The following is a 20,411-nucleotide window of genomic DNA, read 5'->3' as shown; positions in this document are numbered from 1 at the left end:
CCTGTGCAAATGGGTTCGCATACTCAATTTGCGAACCCGTTTGCGCTTCCTCCCACACTTGTTTACGAATGTCTCGCGAATTTCTCCTCCTTTTTAATTCGTCAATAGAACATTGAAGAGAAAAAGAGTTTTGAATTATTTCCCAGACATCATTAACAGCCATGCTGTTTTTATGGGATTCCTTTTGATGAAGATACGCTACACAGTAGACGTCACGAACTATGAAAATGGCGATACGTCCGTTACCTTCGCAATCGTCGGCGCAACTGGGCAAACGAATGTGTGTGAGACTACGCGAAGGTTCGCGGTTCGCGCGCTTTGATGTCTGTTAAAAAACCGACACAGCTTTGAAAACCACGAATGCAGCGAAAACTTTGCATAATCATTTGCAAATGTCGTCTTACACTTGCGAGTTTGCGTATTCGTGCGCATGTGAGTGACCGGTGTTAGAACTCGCGTCTCAATTTGGGTGACGTCATTTACTTTGTTGATGTCCACGAGCTCCGGTAACCACTCAAAACAAGGTGGGTCGTGAGAGCTCACGTGGGACTACCCTTTTAATCAATTTAAAAAAAACATTTCTGTAACTTCGTGCGATAAACGATCAGTCAAAACGCACAGAAACAGTGTGGGGTAATTCATTTTAAAGCCCTATATATAACGTAGCAACGAAGAAGTTTGGAAACGCAGCGTCTCCAAATCGACGCTCCAATCAGTACCGCGACATTTCAAATATATCTACAATAGCTATCTTTCAAGAGCGATCTACTTCGATATATCTGGATGATCAAAACATGCGTCCAGGCAAGTGGGTGTAACTTGGCAAGTCTTTAAGCCCCGCCTTCAATTGATATCATTTGCTGCTTTAAATTCGTACAGGGCGGCGATACGCTATGATTCCGACGACACTTAGGCGCCGTTGTAAGCGAGCCCGTTAAATAATAGTGTTTATAATTGTATACGCGGAAATACGAAGCGATTTTGTAGTCACAAGATCCATTAAAAGATACCTTACAACAAAATGGCTTCTAGCGTGATTGAATCTACAAAAAGGCACAGAAATACTTTGACGACAAACAAGTGAGTTAAACTACTAAAGCCATGATTAATTTACATAATAGATAGCTTACCTTAACTTACCTACCTATCTACCTAATCGTTGCTTAGGTAGGTACTTAAAGTTACCGCATTACAGTCATTTGAAAAGCAATTTCCGAACAATTGTCAATAAATCCACAATTCTAAATGAATATTATTTTCAAAATGTGTACCTATTTTAATAATGTATTTTAATCCTGTTTTTAAGTTCAGTCATTTGTTTCCCTCGGCACAGGGAACCCTGTTTTTAGAACTTTGATTATAAAATTGTTAAAAAATAAAAATAAAACGACCATCAACTATACAATTTATTTACAATAAATATTTTACATAAAAATATTAGGAACTAAATAACCGTTAGTCTTATTTATAGATGAGCAAAATAAATTAATGAGAGAAAAAAAATGTGAGCATTTTTGTAATTAATAATACAATGTAGGTACTTAAACAACCAATGAGGTGGGCTGAAGACCTGATGAGAAGACCGAAAAGAATGGAGTGCATATGAAAAGTGCATACTGGTGGTAGGACCTCTTGTGAGTCCGCACGGGTAGGTACCACTGCCCTGCCTATTTCTGCCGTGAAGCAGTAATGCGTTTCGGTTTGAAGGGTGAGGCAGCCGTTGTAACTATACTGAGACCTAAGAACTTATGTCTCAAGCTGCGGGGCGAATTTACGTTGTAACCACCTTACTCCAGTTACTCCAGTAACCACTTAACACCAGGTGGGCAAAAAATATATTAAGAAACCTACACTCAACATTGGTGAAGAAGAATACAATGTATTCATTAAATCTACAAATTGAACAAGATAATTCTCAATGGCAAATATAGCTATGGACTTGTCTTTATCGCATGAGAAATGTCACGTATTTTGAAACACCCTTAATTTGACTTCATTGGCTCAAAGTATTTTGTCAAAGTTGTAAAGTATATTTCCTCTTCATGCCACAAATTATTCAACACCATTGGCATTTCGATTTCATGATTTAAGTCATTAAAAATCATATCGCTCAAACCGAAATACGGATTTATTGTTGTGTTTTGTTCATTGATACACGTGAACACCTGTTAGGTGCTTATTTACCTAGTATAGTGTGTACTAGGTACGTACTTACCTAGTATAAGGTGTACTAGGTACGTATTTACCTAGTATCGTTACTTAGAACGGTAACAATATCACTAATTAATTTCTTTAGACAGAGCCTGAACTATACAACGAAGTCTCGCCAAACTGTTAACACCACAGCTGCTGCTGTCTCCTGAGGAAGAAATCCATCATTTAATTAGGCACCAGATCGTAACGGCATAAGTCATAATTTACAATACATCGCTCGCTCTACTCTTCGAAGCGGAATGCATTGCGGTTCCGTCGCAGAAATGGACTACATGCCGATTCCTATCCGTGCTAGCTCAGATACACTACCAGTGCAAGAGCAATTTGTTTAATAACCGACTTATAAGAATTATGAGATTATATCGAGGGGTGATAGGGCTTAAGCGACATGTTTGCGACTTTACAGAAGAGCCATTTAAAGCTTAAAATTTGGAAAAAGTATCATAACTAAAAAAACTGCTTCAGCTATTTCAATGGAGTAAACTTTATTGAAGTTCAAATTAAATTATCGAATTGTTTATACTTAATACCGAATAAAACGCATCTTTAATTACAAAGATAAATGTCGCTTAAACCAAATACCCTTTCACCCCTCGATATATTTGTAGAAAAAAAATTAAGTGCCTTACTTCAGATCTGATTTCATTTATTCTTTGAAAGCCAATGTTTCTGTTGTGATTCCATATAAATTTCATCAAGTTCCGATAGGTACTTTGGAATTTACCCTATTAATGCATAATATGACTTCGACAATAAATCTGCACTGCTGCAAATAAGCACGTGTCAGGTACGTAAGTTAAAAAAAAAAAAGCTACTGTACAATCTGAAGGCTGTCATGTCACTGTCAAGTACTCGACAAATAAGGCACCGGGTCACCTGCCCATACGTTTCACAACGCCACACACACACACACCAACAAACTCACCACTTAAAAACGGCCTCTCCTTTTCCGCCTTCGCCTCCTTAGCTTCGTACTGTGTCCTTACGACGTTCACTGGTGATTCTAAATAGCCTTTACACTTCTCCGACTCTAGCTGTAAAAAAAGAGCAAAATCTACATTAATATATTTAAATCATAATCGAAAACGTGTTCACGATTTTCGTCATTACACTGTGGATTATTCGAAACATCGACAATATTATTAAAAATGTAAATAATAAACGTAACAGTAGTTTTAGTTCGTCGTGGCCCAAAGGATAAGACGTCCGGTGCATTCGTATGTAGCGATGCAACGGTGTTCGAATCCCGCAGGCGATGCTGATGAGGTACCGATTTATCTAATGAAATACATACTTATACGGTGAAGGAATAGTGTCGTGTAATAAAAATCAAACCCGCAAAATTACAATTTGTGTAATTACTGGTCTTGGTGGTAGGACCTCTTGTGAGTCCGCACGGGTAGGTACCACCACTATGCCTATTTCTGCCGTGAAGCAGTAACGCGTTTCAATTCGAAAGGTTGGGCGGTCGTTGTGTTGTAAAAACGGAGGCCCTAGACCTCATGCCTCAAGTTGCGTGACATCATTTATGTTCTAGATGTATATGGGCTAAAAAAATTTGTTCACGTCTCGCAGAACGAAATTCGAAAGACAAAAACTAACCGCTTGAGCTCCCAATACGCCTGATCGGATAAAACTCTCACAACGGTGTGATCAAAATGATCAGAATGATCACACACACTTCGTTGTGGAAGTCCTTGTTTAAATCCGTGTTTTATTTAAAAAGATTAAATCTACGCCAGACCCGCTTAATTCTCAACACTAATCTGCACGACCAGTGTGCTTAGTGCGAGTTTTTTAACGTTCTCGATAGCGTAAAAGTTAACCCAATTTTGTATGCAGTTGGAACAGCGCCTCTCGCGGCAAACGTAGGCAAACGATTCCATTCCATACACGAATATGAGTTAACTTTTACGCTATCGAGAACGTTAAGAAACTCGCACTAAACAGAGAACTCAGTACAATGTCGTAAGTTTTAAAACGAGATACGCGACGCGCTGAAGATATATCTAATATTAATTTTAGTGTTCAGTACATGTTATTTCAGTAGACGTCACGGCTAGTCGGCTTCGTTGAGCGAAAGGGCATTCTAGCCCTGATTTGCCATCAGATATCAGGGCTGAATTTAGATAGATCTAATCTTTTGTGTGTTGTAAATGATGACCATTGAGATTTCTATTTTCATTACTATGCTTAGTTTAATGATGACTAAATTTTAATTAAGACAGCTTAGTCACGCGTATTATTGTCTTATATTAAATATAAGTCGTATATTGCATATTATTTATTGACTTTATCATTTATTTAAAAGTGAAGGAGAAATGTGGTCATTACAAAAGTTTTGACGCAGCTTTAAACACAGACATAACGTAAAGTTAATAAGCATCAAATTGTCACGACAACTTTAAGACTACTGAAATTAAAATCGTTTGAAAATGATTGATTTGTACTTTTGGTTATCCGATTCCTTTTCGTTTCTTGGTCTGTAAACTTACAAAAAATACATGTTTTGTATCCACAACAATAGGTAGTAAGAGTTTGACGAGCGAACTAACCCATAGACACAGCCCACTGAGTTTCTCGCCGGATCTCCTCAGTGGGTCGCAATTCCGATACGGTGGTAGATTCTTTGAAGCACTGCTCTCGTTAGGGCTAGTGTTAGCTATCAGATTGAGCCCATGAGCCCACCTATCCGTCAGAGCGTAGCTGGTATAGCCTCTTAGGTTACTAGCGAAGAGGTAGGTTTTTTTTTATTTTTTTTTAATGCTTAGATGGGTGGACGAGCTCACAGCCCACCTGGTGTTAAGTGGTTACTGGAGCCCATAGACATCTACGACGTAAATGCGCCACCCACCATGAGATATAAGTTCTAAGGTCTCAGTATAGTTACAACGGCTACCCCACCCTTCGAACCGAAACGCATTACTGCTTCACGGCGGAAATAGGCGGGGTGGTGGTACCTACCCGTGCGGACTCCCAAGAGGTCCTACCACCAGTGATTACGCAAATTATAATTTTGCGGGTTTGATTTTTATTACACGATGTTATTCCTTCACCGTGGAAGTCAATCGTGAACATTTCTTGAGTACGTATTTCATTAGAAAAATTGGTACCCGCCTGCGGGATTCGAACACCGGTGCATCGCTACACACGAATGCACCGGACGCCTTATCCTTTAGGCCACGACGACATTAAAGAAAAAGAAAGAAAAAATATGGCTCGGAGCCGCTGAATATGGTAGAACGTTCTTACCTCTGCTTTATTTATATAACACACAATGAAATTTAATACGATTCTTATTTGTATCGTGTAGACAGAACTTTGATGCAAAAATACTTAACTATTACAACACATTTATAATTTTAATTGTACGCTAAAACTATGAAATGTAAACACGTGCTACTATTAAAAGAAACTGGCTGTAAACGTAGACAACAGAACAGATTAGATTGGATAATTTAAAATAGAAATCCTTTACAAAACTCTACTGAAATTTCATTTCGGGTGACTTCGTTACGCGCCAAAACCGACCAGCCACAGATTATACACTCTAATACACAGCTATTGACGATGTTTGCTAGAATTATATGATTTAGAATTAGTAACTGATGAATTCGCTAAAATTTCGCAAAATTTCATTAATGTATATTGTGAATGCGCTTGAATTGAAAAAAAAACTTCTTATTTTTTTGTTTTCTTATTTCTGTCCTCCGCTTCATTGTTTTACGTATTACCAACATTACAACGAAAACACTAATATACCAACATTGAAATAATAGAAAATTTAACGTAAACGAAAACCGACCTTAGTAAAAATAAATTTTCATTTAATGTAGATGGTCGAAGTGAATTTAACATGCATCCTTAGTGATAACTCAAGTCAGATCTTGATAACATTTAAATGGGACCACACGAGAAGCAGTAACTTTGAAATAAAAAAAGTATCATCAAAATAGGTTCACCTAAAAAGTTTCCTTACTTTTGGGAATCAGTTAAAAATAGCTCTAAACGTTACAAACCTTCACGTTTTAGTTAGATTATTTATCTAGGTAGTTTATTTTTAATTTTATTTACTTATTTAATATTTATTTTATTTATTTATTATTTATTTAATTTTATTAAAATTAAATAGAAAAGACTACATGGCAGAATCGATTTTATTTCATTACAATCGTATACCTAATGCAAAAAGGATATCTTAATTTATAGACATTTGTAATTTACTTTTACAGTGTTCTAAGTTAAAAGCTACGCTGCAAATGCTGCAAATACTAACTACGCTGTAAACTCTGTCAGTCTGTGATGTTTACACAGCCAAAATACCGATTGCTATGAAATTTGATAATAAGGAAACAGTTCAAACCCTAGAAAAGTGTATAGGCTACCTTTAATCCTAGTTTTGTCTACGCGTGTTTTACTGCCGACGGAAAGCTGCTAGCTATAACTGGATAGAGAAAACAAGAGACAATAAAAAAAACTTCACCATTACCCATCGCCGGCAATCAAATCTATATATTACATTACCGATTCCGTTTTTGATACTTCGGCCGCGGTGTCGCGATGTTAATTCCCCATTAATTCACGTCCACCCGTTATTTATCGCTACACGACCGTCGGTGAGTCGAAATAGAACTGTAGAGATGCGCAGTGAATCATTTTAATTACCAGATATATACGTGGCCCGCGTTCAAATCTACAACGAAAATTTCGCTGGCTTGCTTGAGTGCGTGTGTGTGTGTGTGTTTTATTATTATTTTTTGTTTGAAAACTATCAGAATACGAGTATAACGCGCGATAATCACAAGTTCCGTGTTCATGGACTTGTTTTTTTATGCGTACCATAAATAAAGGTACAGGATCTATAGTAGAATTATTTTGTCCGTGCAGTTTGGGTCATAAAAAATCGGAGCGGTGAAGCGAGTACTTCGCTCTCTCTTCCACCCACGAGCCTTATGGACGGGCATAGTGATGCGCATTATTGTTGTTGATAAGCGTTATCGATAGTGTATTTAGCTTTGTCATTTTGTGAGTTAGTGATTTAAAAAAATCACTAATCGAACACTTACAACACATATCGTCGCAGCAAGTTAACGAGATCGGCAGAAATTAACACTTTGTAACTTTTCGGGATCTATTCTTATTTCAGTGAAATTTTTTTGATCATTGTTGACAACAACACGTGCAAATATTATTTTGAATAAATTCTGCCGTTTTGATACAAAACAAAGGAGTAGCCATTGTGTCACTAAAGAAATTCAGAGAACGAATGCATAAAAACACATTTCTCTTCGACATAATGTACCTACTATAACGCAGGTAAGTGCAAACTACTCGTAACATAACAATGTCTCACCACCCTTCGTATACCACCCCGCCGCCGTGTACCTGTCTTCGATGACTCATTTGTTATTATCGATAATGGCGTTGCGCCCGCGCTACATACTCACCGCCCTAGCCGGGCTATGTTTTATGACCCAAACTGCACGGACAAAATAATTCTACTATAGTACTATAGATGTCAAGGTCTCAAGTATAGTTACAACGGCTGCCCCGCCCTTCAAACCGAAACGCATTACTGCTTCACGGCAGAAATAGGCAGGGTGGTGGTACCTACCCGCCCGGACTCACAAGAGGTCCTACCACCAGTATTTGCGACTGCGTATTTCTTATACTTTATGGTTCACGTGGTAATAGACAATGGAGGTTCGATCTGTACAATCACTCGGTCTTCGTACAATAAAAACGCGAGATTACATCGTAACAGTTATTTTAATTGTGTTTATGAGTACGACGAGACAATAAATAATAAATAACTGAGAAATACTAACGCACGGTCACCCAGCCCCAAATTAAGGTTATGAATTTGCTTGCCTATCTGCTATCACGGAGCGAAGGTCAAATTAAAGATAAATTACCAACACTGGCCTAACAAGGGCAATGCTTCATTGAATCTACCACCGGATCGGAATCGCGACCTACTGAGAAAATCCGGTGAAAAACTAAGTGGGCTGTGTCTATGGGCTAGACTGCACGTCGCATTCGTTGAGAACGATGACGGGTGCATGGAGGCCCTAAAGTACCAAGAGTGGATCCGGTGGATCAGAAATAGAATGGTCTATGTAATGTTGATTGTTGATAGCGGCAAAGGCTTAAAAACAATTCGTAAAATCATTTGGTAACCACATAGAATTCTTAATGTGTCAATACAGTCGATGCAGTCGTCGTGGCCTAACGGATAAGACGTCCGGTGCATTCGTGTTGAGCGATGCTCCGGTGTTCGAATCCCGCAGGCGGGTACCAATTTTTCTAATGAAATACGTACTCAACAAATGTTCACGATTGATTTCCACGGTGAAGGAATAACATGGTGTAATAAAAATGCAACCCGCAAAATTATAATTTGCGTAATTACTGGTGGTAGGACCTCTTGTGCGTCCGCACGGGTAGGTACCACCACCCTGCCTATTTCTGCCGTGAAGCAGTAATGCGTTTCGGTTTGAAGGGTGGGGCAGCCGTTGTAACTATAATTGAGACCTTAGAACTTATATCTCAAGGTGGGTGGCGCATTTACGTTGTAGATGTGTATGGGCTCCAGTAACCACTTAACATCAGGTGGGCTGTGAGCTTGTCCACTCATCTAAGCAATAAAAAAAAAAAACAGATTTGCTAGAGTAAATGGTTTTTGTCCATCATCGGACCAGAACAACGGCACTGGGTTATGTCGTCTTCTAAATAACAAAAATTAACTTTGACAAGACGAAATGCGCATATCGTCAATGTAGTCCAAGTCAATTAAACATGCATCATTAATGATGACTCTAAAACTGGTAGAATCTTGATAAGATTTAAACTGGATCACACGAAAAATGCCATCCTTCAAATAAAAAATCGGTTCACCCGGAAAAAGTTCTGAGTTAACAAAGAATACAGTCGGATTCATAATTTCCTACTTTTCTGGAATCCTGTTAAAAACCCGATAGCGTGTCGATAAGAGATTTTCAAATGTCTCACCACTGCGGCGGCCCTTAACGCTGCCTGTAACCGTTCTATATGCTGTATCGCTGCTCTGAGGATCTCCAGCTTCGGGAGGCGGCCGCTTCCAGCGCGCGCTCTGACCCTGAGCTCCTCAAATGCCGCGTTAACCTATGAAATAGAAATTACAACTTTGAAGAGTATTACAAGTAATTAAGACCACAGTCGTGGTTTGATTTTGGATATTTTACTGTAATTACATTATTTGTTGTATAAAGACTTTTTGACTGACTAACTTGATGGTGCAGTAGTTAGCGCTCCTGACTGTTGCGCCGAGAGTCGTGGGTTCGATTCCCGCATCGGGCAAACATTCGTGCGATGAACAGGTTTGTTTGCTCTTTGTTTGGGTATGTACTGTCTATATATTTAAATGTATATATGGATGTATGACAGTCTCTGGTACTCATAACACAGGGAATCCTAATTTGGGGCTGGATGACCGTGCGTGCTTTGTTCCCGGTTATTTATTTATATATGTAGTACCTCTTTGGACGTATTGACAATACACAATACCTTATAATTATTAACATACCTAATATCTACGACACGGTAGACTTAAGTGAATCTGTTGAAAAAAATATAATGTACCTAGTAATCATTTCTGTTCAGGTAATTACCAGCATCCTGCCAATTTCGTCCGTCAAGCAGTAATGCTTTTCGTTTTAAAGGACGGGGCAGTAGTTGTACGGAAGAAACGGAGACCTTAGAACTCATGTCTCAAGTTGGCTGCCGGCATTTAAGTTGTTGACGTAACGTTTTTTGAAAACGAAAAGTCAAATCTAACTTTAGATATATTTCGTTTTTTTTTAAATACCCTCATTTGCCGTCCAACGCCTAGAATTCGCACATGTTTTGAGAGTTTGGCGTTGCGATCGCCGCCTGACTCAGTCACATAATTTTCTTTGAGAACGCTACATGTCCACTCCTCTCTAGTTCGATCCGTACTAAAATAGAAACGTTGTAAACATACAAACTTTACGACGCACTTCTTAATAACGCGTAAAGACTGAATTATCGTATCTCACTGTTTAATATCATCTTTTTCTTTCCTTAATATTCCAAACGTTTTGTAGTTGTTTTTTTTATTTTAATTATGATGGCAACACGTAAATCTTCTGTCATTTTGATAGCTCTATGCGTTCTGTGTTGTTTTTTTTTAATGTTGGCAAACTTAGTCATATTTATGTATGTTGCTTTGCCTATATGTTCTGTATATAGAGGTAAGGAGCACCATCTTGTATAGGAGACAAGTTGAAAAAGTGTTCACCTACAAACAGCAAGTTATTGTTGATAGACCCACCGAAATAGCGCTAGTGTAGGAATTGGAAGTGATTTGAATATAGCCATTTTTAAACAGAGCGAAGAGTGCTGGACTGAAGCGATATGTGGTGTTTTTGGGCCCTCCTGGCTGAGCCTTTCCTCGCCCACGCGTCCTGGTGAAACTGGTAAGGCCTCCGGGGCACCAGTAATACTTTAATGCTATTAAACAAAAAAAAGGCGCTGTTTTTTAAATCTATCCGCTTGCTACTGTGGCGCCACCATAATTTGCTCCCTTCTCAACGGACACTTTTTCATACACAGAGAGTGTGATTCTTACCTCTACTTTCTATATAAACAGATACAGACAGACATAACTATGGAAGGTAAAAATAAGGAGCACATGTCAGTGTATTAAAAACTATTCGTTGAGAAGGAAACTAATTAAGGCGGCGCCACAGTAGCAAGTGGAAGGGTTTTAAAAACAGCGCCACAAACTACCACACTTCACTTCAACCAAGTACACTTCGCTCTGTTTAAAACTAATTCATATAATTTCCACTTACTACACTAGCGCTATTTCGGTGAGTCTTCCAACAACAACTTGTTGTTTATTTTTTTTTTCCTACCTTAGCTGATGCTCTTGAAACTATTTCAGCGTAACCCTAACAAGTAGGTGAGCTCACGGGGCTCAAACCTGACGACGTTGCTAAGACTAACCCTAGCAAGAGCAGTGTTTCGTAGAACCTACCACCGGATCGTAAACGCGGCCCCCCGAGAAGATCCGGCGAGGAACTCAATGGGCGGTGTCAATGGGTTAATTTACTCCTAGAGCCCTTCGTCGCAAACGACGGTAGCTGTTTACAGGTGGACACTCGAATTTATAATAGAAAGTGGGGGTAGCTTAGTCATGAATCATTATAAACACCGTCCTGAACAATTGTTTACACGCGTTGGACTTACAATCAGGGCTCTGAAACTGCGATACTTTAAGACAACTATTTTTTTGTATGGAAACTAGCGACATCTCGTAGCGGATGCCCCTAAACATATATGTTGTTAAAGTGAAGGCATTTAATTATTGTATAACTAAACACAGAAAATAAAAATTAATAAATCATACAAGTCGCTATTTGTTATTTTTAATATATCAATGTTTTTTATAGAAAATTTACAAAATCCTTAATTAAAAATAAAATATAGGATAGGTAATATGTTACTGCCATCTACCGGAGCAATGAGAAACTAATCGAAGCGAGGCCATCTAGTGGCCGACGCCCGTAAACATTTTTGTTGAGTACTTGAGTTGCTTATCTATAACTAATTTATGTGTATTATCTACACTTACAATAGTTAACCAAAAACGTCAATATTAAGGAAACAGTTAACTTTAACTAATCTTAGTTAATTAAATAGTAATGTTGCGCCGGTGTATATATAAAATAAACATGAAAGAAATATTTCCAAAGATTCAAGATGACTAATTGGACATAGTCGAGAAATAATGTAGAGCAATAAATCGAATGGATTGTCATATTTCGTTTTTTTATTGCACTGTGTCATGTTTCTTTGTACCAAATCTTTTTGTTGTTTTTTTTACAAGAAAATATTTTTTTCTTACACTATTATATTTTTAATTCTAATTTATTAAAATTGATTTTTTATTTTTTAGTTGGATGTTCTATAAAAGCCATTTTTTATTATTTTTAACTATTATTTATTATATTTTTCATTTTTTAGTTAAATTTCAATTTTTTTATTTTTTTTTTAAATATATAATTGTCATCGGTCCTTAATTAGTATGCCAAATTTCGAGTTAATCCGACGTTTAAAAAGGGGTCAAAATCATGTTCAAAGGGTCCGTTACATACTAACATACATACGTCTGAAGCTAATAAAAGCGTATTAAAAACAATGGTCTCGAATCTGCGACATTGGGAACATGGCCCGCGCATCACCGAACCACAAGGGCATTCTCTTAAAATTCTCCAAAGTTTATTTTAATATCAGTTAAGTGATCGCCGAAATGTCCCCCTCTCCCTCCCCAGAGGGCGTCCTATTAACTTTTAAATGCTTTTAAATGGAGTGCACTGACAACTTAAATAGTTACAGAAACATTTTTATTGTCAACCGTACATTTTAGAAGGGGGAGCTTGTATATTTTTATTCTAAACAAGCGCGAACTGTGATAAGGAATACTTTGATAGGTGATTTTTAAAACTGATTATTTTTTTCCTACCTAAGCTGATAGAATTGAGAGGCTATTTGAGCGTAACCATAACTAGTAAGTGAGTTCACGGGGCTCAAACTGGAGTGATACTAACACTGACCCTAGCAAGAGCAGTGCTTCGCAGAATCTACTACCGGATCGGAAACGCGACCCACTGAGAAGATCCGGCGAGAAACTGAGTGGGCTGTGTCTATGGGTTAATTCGCTCATCAAGCCCTTCGTCGCTGGCGACGGGTTCGACGAGGATGGTGACCGGTGCTTGTGGTACCTAAAAGCACTGTTAATGGATCGGGACGATCCGTAATGACGTGTTTAGGGGGACGTCGACTGTTTACCATTCGGTCTACAGGATCGGGTATGCAGTTTCCAGCGGCCACGACAAGAGGGTTCTCATGTCGTGCCGCCTTTTCAAAGTGGCGTAATGATGCCGACTGTAGATACTTACTGACCGAGTCAAGTTCCAGGTCATCATAGAGATCCACGTTCCTCAGGAACCATGGTGCTCCGACGGCTATCCTGCAAAATCGGGATTGAATAACCTGAAGGGGTTTCAAGTTAGTGAAACAACTGAGAGACCCTTTTTATAGGGAGACCTCTTACAAGGTCCCACACCTGGGGGCGCGCGGGTTATGTGGGATTAGATGACCAGCAAATGTTTGAGGCGGACCTCAGAGCCAACGCGATGGTATTTAGGGTCCTACCCACTAAACGACTCCCCTGTACTCTCGCCCCAGTGTCCGATCCCCCCCGAGGTCAGAACCCGGGCAGGGTAAGGATATTATCGCGGTCAACACGTCGCCCGGCTAAACGACGCCGCTGGTGTCCCGGGATAACGCGCTAGGTCAGTATACTCAGTGAGAGCTTTTTAACGTTCTCGATAGCGTAAAAGTGAACTGAAATGCTAACTTTAACGCTATCGAGAACGTAAAAAACTCGCACTAAGCACACAGGACCAACCTATCGGGTCGGGTCACGACACTCCAACCAGAGAATACATGGCCAAAGAATTAAAGGTTTTTAACACGCTTTAGTATGCATTGTACACATCGCACATACGGTTATATAAAGTCACTTAAACAATTTTTGTTAATATTAAACTGAGTATGAGAAAATACTTTTTTTTAAGAGTTTTTTTTGGTGAGACGAGAGAGATGTTTGCTTTTACTGATCAAGTATAAAGTTTTAGTTTAAATATTATCATTTTATTTCTATAGTCTAGAACTATATAAGAATTATATAATAAGATGTTGAACTTTTCAACGTTTCTCCTGAAAAATTACATAATTTGCGTAAGTGACGTTATTGCACCGTATGTGCGATATGTATGTTTGTTTGTAAGTAGAAGTCATTACCACCGACCTCAAGCCGTCCGATTTACTTGAAAATTTGCACACACATCAAGGTGCGATGATGATACAATAGTCCTATGAATTCACTCGGACCAGTGGTCCCGCAGTAGTCGAAATTCGACTATAATTAATTGAAATTATAAATTTGAACATTGTTATGGTTCCGTTGTCAAAGACAATTAAACTTCTATAGTCACAGATTTCGCCAAGACTACACTATAGACAAATAATATTAAAGATAAACAATATTAAACTATTCTCAATTTGACCACAGATTTTAAGCAATAATAAAAGTTTGATAGTAAAGGAAGAGTATATATATATATGTGTGTGTCAAATACATGGTAGTGTGTGTGTAATGATTTTTTTATCGATTTAATGTATTATTAATGGATAATAAAAATAAAATATTAGCACTCTGCACTCTTTCTCTATATTCTCTACAAGTGTGGAAAATTTCATACTCCTCCGTCCACGCAATTTTCGTAAAAAGGGGTACAAAGTTTTTGCTTCACGTATTATTGTATAGATATGATATCCTGACAGGTTAAAAAAAGATCGTCGAAGTCGAAAAAAAGAGGTCGTACTGTATGAATGCAGTAAGGATTTTTTTTCTTCATTTTACTTTTAGATGATGTAAAAAGATAGAACTAAGAGGAAATTAATGATAATCATTGTTTTTGTGTGGATTCTCCTAAATAAATAAATAAAATATAAACAAACATAAGCCGTGTTGTTTTAAAATATAAAAAAAACACTCACAGGAAAACCTGTAAATAAATTTGTAATATAAAAATGTTGCCAGAATTTAATACATTAAAATTCCCGGAAATTCTCAATATTAATTCCATGTAATCCTTCGTACGTGACAGACGGACAGAGAAACTGTATTTATGTAGAGTTAAGAGGTGCTCAGGGGATTAAAGCAGTTTAATTTTGTAACTTTACGTTGGCGTTACAAGGATTTTACATTATACTTGTTTTTATTATTTAGGGTTAGAATGGGAAGTGAAGTATCTTGAGTGATGTACCAATACCGTTATAATGACGAATCCGTACTAGAGCTAAGAGTTCAAAGTAGATTTATTAAGAGAGTTAAGATCTATATTTAGAGTATCTCTCTTCTTTCGTCTTTAATCTTGAAATACGGCTTAATTTCGCTTTTACTAATTATTGTTTTTCAAATATGTATGTACTAATTGTGGGTCGCGATTCCGATCCCGTGGTAGATTTTGCAAAGCACTGCTCTTGCTAGGTCTAGTGTTAACAAATTCGTCAAGGTTGAACCCATGACCTCATCTACCCGTACCAGAGAATAGGAAGAAAAAAAAACAATCGTCGTGGTATAGATAAATTTGTAAATTATAAGTCAACAATTTCAGTTGTGTTACTGTTCACTATCTACTCGTGGGTTGTATTAATGGAGGAAATATGATTGGTTGTTCTTGTAACTATATTTAATATACTATGTGGATGTATTATAATGTTAGTAAACCAAATAAATAACAATAACTATCGTGATGGAAAAAAAAGTAGCGCGATTTAGTTTAGATTCAATGGCCGAAGGCAGATGCTAACAGGACCCATCTAATGTAAAATTCTAAAGTCGCATAGCCAATCACTTTAGTAAGAGGACTCTTTTGAACAACGCTTAAATGTATGATGTAACAGCGTAGGACTGGATATAATCTTACTGGTGGTAGGTGGTAGGTGGTAGGGGCGACGAGGTAACCTGGATGGCACCTTCAAAGAGAATTTATTGAGGATGGATTGGGAGTCGACAGCACCGCTCATAACTTGATGTAAAAAACATAAGCCTAACATATCGCGGCGATCACTCAATGTTTGCATTTTAAAATATTTAGCCCTATCAACATAAGAATGATTGAATATTAAAAACAAGGGTGTGGAGAGTTGTTCAGCACAATTAACGATAAATTGTGGTGGGATATTTAGATTTAAGACTTTTCAGCAACAACCGCCACGAAGAAAGAATGAATTGGTACGATAAAATCAAAGTCACAAGGCCCAGAGGCAGAAGTCCGATGCCTTAGCTAGACGCTCTTTGAAGGCCTCAATTCATAATTCCATCAACGCAGCCCAGGAGAGACTGAACTGTTGTAAGATATACCAGGAAAAAATTATTCAGAAACTCTTCATACTTAACTACCATTTTCAACCTAAGATTTGAGTCTTATTCTAATCTGTGTTTTTTTTATGAGCGTTATACTATCTACAATCAGTACTTATACTATAAGAAGGTGAGGGGAAATTTAAGAGACTTAATTTTTTTTTTATTTGAACTTCATACTGAACCTTAAATATTGTATACTGTTTTACCGCATTCCGCAGACTTACTTTTCTAAGTCGTCTTCTTTCACGTAATGTGGCCGCTTTTCGTCTGTCGACAGCGGCAGTTTTCCTCTTACAAGCCTTGCAGGCCCACGCGAGGCATCTCCGGCTCGGACCCAGCACGTGTTGAACGTGCTCTTCACTTTCAAAATTATCCACGTTTTTACTTTCTTTTTTAACTTGGCAACACTGTCCTTCGTTTTTCCTGTATTCTTCGTACGTGTAGTTCATTTTATTATATAAAAAAACTAAACAACTATTGGGTTCTATTCGAGCAAAACAATATTTAATTTACTCGCCAATTTTACAATTATTTTAAAAGGAAATCGTTGTTTCTGTTTGTTTTATTATATTTGACACTAAATTGATATTTACGATTGACAAAATTTTGGCGGTAAATTTTGACACTTCAACTTTTTCACTAATTCGCTATGACTTCTGACATTTTTTTTTTTTCGTTTTTATTTTTGTTGTTTGATGTTTTGTAGACGCGCTTCGTTCCGCGTCGAGTTCGCTACTGAATTCGAGGGGTGTATTTATGTTTAGTATTCAACAAAATATGCTTTCTAATAATAAACGTGGCAGCGACGCCGTTGAGAGATGACAATTTATTAACGCTTATATTAAAATTGATGCCCGCAATATATTTAGTTTTGAATTTGTAAGACTGAAAGCGTCGAGACGTTTTTATTTGAGTGTCTCGTTTACGGAAAGAGAAACGAAATGTGTTTTTTTATATTTTTTATTGTTAAATTATTATTTTTTTGTCTCATTTAAAAACAATGTGTTTGGAGTCGCGCGTGCTTAAAGATCAACGCGTCCATTGCTGCTTTCGAATACATTGGAGACCGCACTAAATGCCATTTCCTATTTTACATGTTTTATTTAGTTTTTATTTCAGACTAGCTGATCCGACAGACTTCGTACTGCCTCAATTGACAAATAAAAGACCAAAACTTTGGTATAAAATAAATTTAAAACAAACAAAAGGAATCTATCCGACGGGGGACACATCAAAGGGAAAAAAAATGTTATTTTTATTTACTTCCGAGCATTTTCATGTTTATTCACCTTTCAAACCTTTTCTGGACTTCCACAAATAATTGAAGACCAAAATTAGCCAAATCAGTCCAGCCGATCTCGAGTATTAGCGAGACTAACGAACAGCAATTCATTATATATTATATTAGTATCTGCTGGGTCACCATCGCCTCATTGCTAGAGTTGACTATACCAGCGGCTGCCTGAGAGCGTAGATATCACGAACATACCGCTACACACATTGAGAAATGAGGTTAAAATCACCCATAGACGCAGCCCACTCAGTTTCTCGCCGGATCTTCTCAGTGGGTCGCGTTTCCGATCCGGTGGTAGATTCTGCGAAGCACTGCTCTTGCTAGGGTTAATGTTAGCAACATCGTCAGGTTTGAGCCCCGTGAGCAGATCTACTGGCACAATTACGCTGGCATAGCCTCTCAAAAAGAGATTAAAATCTTATTTGTATTTAAAAAATGTTGTCCCAAATTAAAACCGCAAGTTTCTCGTAAGTGCTGACAGCACAGTAATTACATTTGCCAATTAAAATTCGCCTTAAAATTATCACCGTAAAACTCCTCAACACATGTGGAGTACGTATTTATTAAAAAAAAAACAAACGCCTTAATCCAGGACGATTTTAAAGGACAATTGTTGCTTATCGTTTCAGCATTAACTAGTCTCCTAAAGTCTAAGACCTGGTCGATCTAACTAATATGTATCTCATGATATGTATAACAGTATATAAATATAAATAGTTTAACTCACGTTTTGGTCGGTGAAGTGTTCGAATAATTTGGAAATAATAATTATAATGACAATAAAATAAGCAAGATTAAAACCTTAAAGTGGGTTTTAATTGTGAAGAAAAAGCATGGCGGAAACTGAAGGTAAAACTAGATTCCGGCTCATTCGCCTGTCGAAACAATTTAAAAAAAAAACAGATAAAAGCAGATTGAAGTCGTCGTGGCCTAAAGGATAAGACGTCTGGTGCATTTGTACCTATCTTGCGATGCATCGGTGTTTGAATCCCGAAGGCGCGACGGGTACCAATTTTTCTAATAAAATACGTACTTAACAAAATGTTCACGATTGGCTCCCATGGTGAAGGAATAACATCGTGTAATAAAAATCAAACCCGCAAAATTATAATTTGCGTAATTATTGGTGGTAGGACCTCTTCTAAGTCCGCGCGGGTAGGTACCACCACCCTGCCTGTTTAGTTCTGCCGTGAAGCAGTAATACATTTCGGTTTGAAGGGTGGGGCAGCCGCTGTGACTGAGACCTTAGAACTCATATCTCAAGGTGGGAGATGGCATTTATGTTGTAAATGCCTATGGGTTCCGGTAACCACTTAACACCAGGTGGACTGTGAGCTCGTTCACCCATCTACACAATAAGAAAACAATTGATTTTTATTCATTTTCTAAGCATTTAATTTCCTAAAATAATCATGAAATTTCTCAATAAGGTTGCGTGAACCAGAGAGAGAAAGAGAGAAAAGAAAGGGAGAGAGAGAGAAAGACTACATTTTATTGCATTAGAAAATCTAATTGGCATTGAAAATCAGTCAATAGGCAAGCGTAATATCTCTAATCTTATCGCTAAATCCATAGAACCTTTTTCATGTAGGAAAATTCTAGACAGTAAGTATGTTACGGTAGAAAAACAAAAAACTATCAATTCTCTACAGACCGACATATTCCGCGTGTCAGTCAGCTGTTTTACGCAAAAAAACAGTCATTAGTCTTCGAAGCGTGCACAGTAAAATGCATCATCCGTAAACACGATTAAAGTTTACAATTGTTCAATCGTGTTGTCTCAGAGGACGTTATTGGAGCCAGGATCTTATCATAAGAAGACATCGTCATAAAAGCGTGGCACGGTGTTTAGTAGTGTATCGCTGTGTCTGGAACGAGGCTTCCACGCGCGCGCCTTGCCCTCCGAGAGGGACAGAGGGATGCTGAGATCGAACATAGACAGCCGTGGAGTCGCATTACTACAATTTCCTTTCTCTCATTTGTCTCATTCGCCAGTATACAAATATTGTGCTGATTTAACTCTAAATCTATATCTATTCTATCTATATATAAAAATTAATTGCTGTTAGTCTCGCTAAAACTCGAGAACGGCTGGATCGATGTGGCTAATTTTGGTCTTGAATTATTTTTGGAAATCCCGAGAAGGTTTAAAAGGTACATAAATATGAAAATTCTCGGAATTAAATAAAAATAACAATTTTGTTTTTTCTTTGATGTGTCCCCCATCGGACGGATTCCTTTTGTTTATTTTAAGTTTATTTTATACAGAAGTTTAGGTCTTTTATTTATCGATTGAGGCAGTACGAAGTTTGCCGGGTTTGCTGGGTTTGCCGGGTATGCAGTATTTAACAGAAATTATTTTTTGCCATTAATTTTTATGACTTGACATTAATGACATATCTCAGGGTTATTTTGATGAGTTTTAATCATTTCGGGTTTTATCTTCATAATTAAAGTAATAAATGTGTGTCACGTAGTAATAATCATATCGTTATGTTATTGATATTACAACGAGGGATGAAAGGATATTTGGTTTAAGCGGCTGTAATTAAAGGCTCGTTTTATTTGGTATTAGCATCAACAGATCGATTTTTTAGGCGTACTTCATTTAGGTTTACTCCATTCAAACAGCTGAAGAAGTTTTTTTGTTATGATATTTGTTGCTAATTCAAACGTTGAATGGTTCTCATGTAAGTTGCCAAAATGTCGCTTAAAGCAAATAGCCTTACACCACTCGACATAAACAGTATTCTTATATATTCTTTTTTCAATTGATCAGCTTACGGCGCGGCGGTTAATTTATTTCCTGAAATGATTCCTGTGCACCAGATGATTGTCAGGAAGAGATCGATGGTAGCGATAAGATCGCCCATTGTACTTTTGTAATACTTTTGTTTTTTA

At 37.6% G+C, this 20,411-nt stretch overlaps 1 protein-coding gene across 1 annotated transcript; it reads right to left on the bottom strand.

Moving 5' to 3' along the window:
• Window positions 1-1,388: 1,388 nt before the first annotated feature.
• LOC101743515 (transcription factor SUM-1) lies at window positions 1,389-17,283 on the bottom strand. The gene is made up of 4 exons (XM_012694302.4): window positions 16,441-17,283; window positions 9,226-9,357; window positions 3,140-3,248; window positions 1,389-2,359 (listed from the first exon to the last, which is right to left on the bottom strand). The coding sequence occupies exons 1-4, from the start codon at window positions 16,663-16,665 to the stop codon at window positions 2,280-2,282; spliced, it is 546 nt and encodes a 181-aa protein (XP_012549756.1). The 5' UTR covers window positions 16,666-17,283; the 3' UTR covers window positions 1,389-2,279.
• Between the last annotated feature and the right edge of the window lie 3,128 nt (window positions 17,284-20,411).

Source organism: Bombyx mori, chromosome 23 (assembly GCF_030269925.1).
Source record: "Bombyx mori chromosome 23, ASM3026992v2".
Lineage (NCBI taxonomy): Eukaryota > Metazoa > Arthropoda > Insecta > Lepidoptera > Bombycidae > Bombyx > Bombyx mori.
The sequence above is the reverse complement of the archived record's forward strand: the minus strand, read 5'-3'. Positions and strand labels throughout refer to the sequence as shown.

Coding starts and splice junctions, on each gene's coding strand:
- LOC101743515 (XM_012694302.4), bottom strand. CDS start 16,665: ATGAACTACACGTACGAAGAATACAGGAAAAACGAAGGACAGTGTTGC. Junction 9,358..16,440: donor AAAGAAGACGACTTAGAAAA/GTAAGTCTGCGG, acceptor TCTATTTCATAG/GTTAACGCGGCATTTGAGGA. Junction 3,249..9,225: donor CGTTAAGGGCCGCCGCAGTG/GTGAGACATTTG, acceptor CTTTTTTTACAG/CTAGAGTCGGAGAAGTGTAA.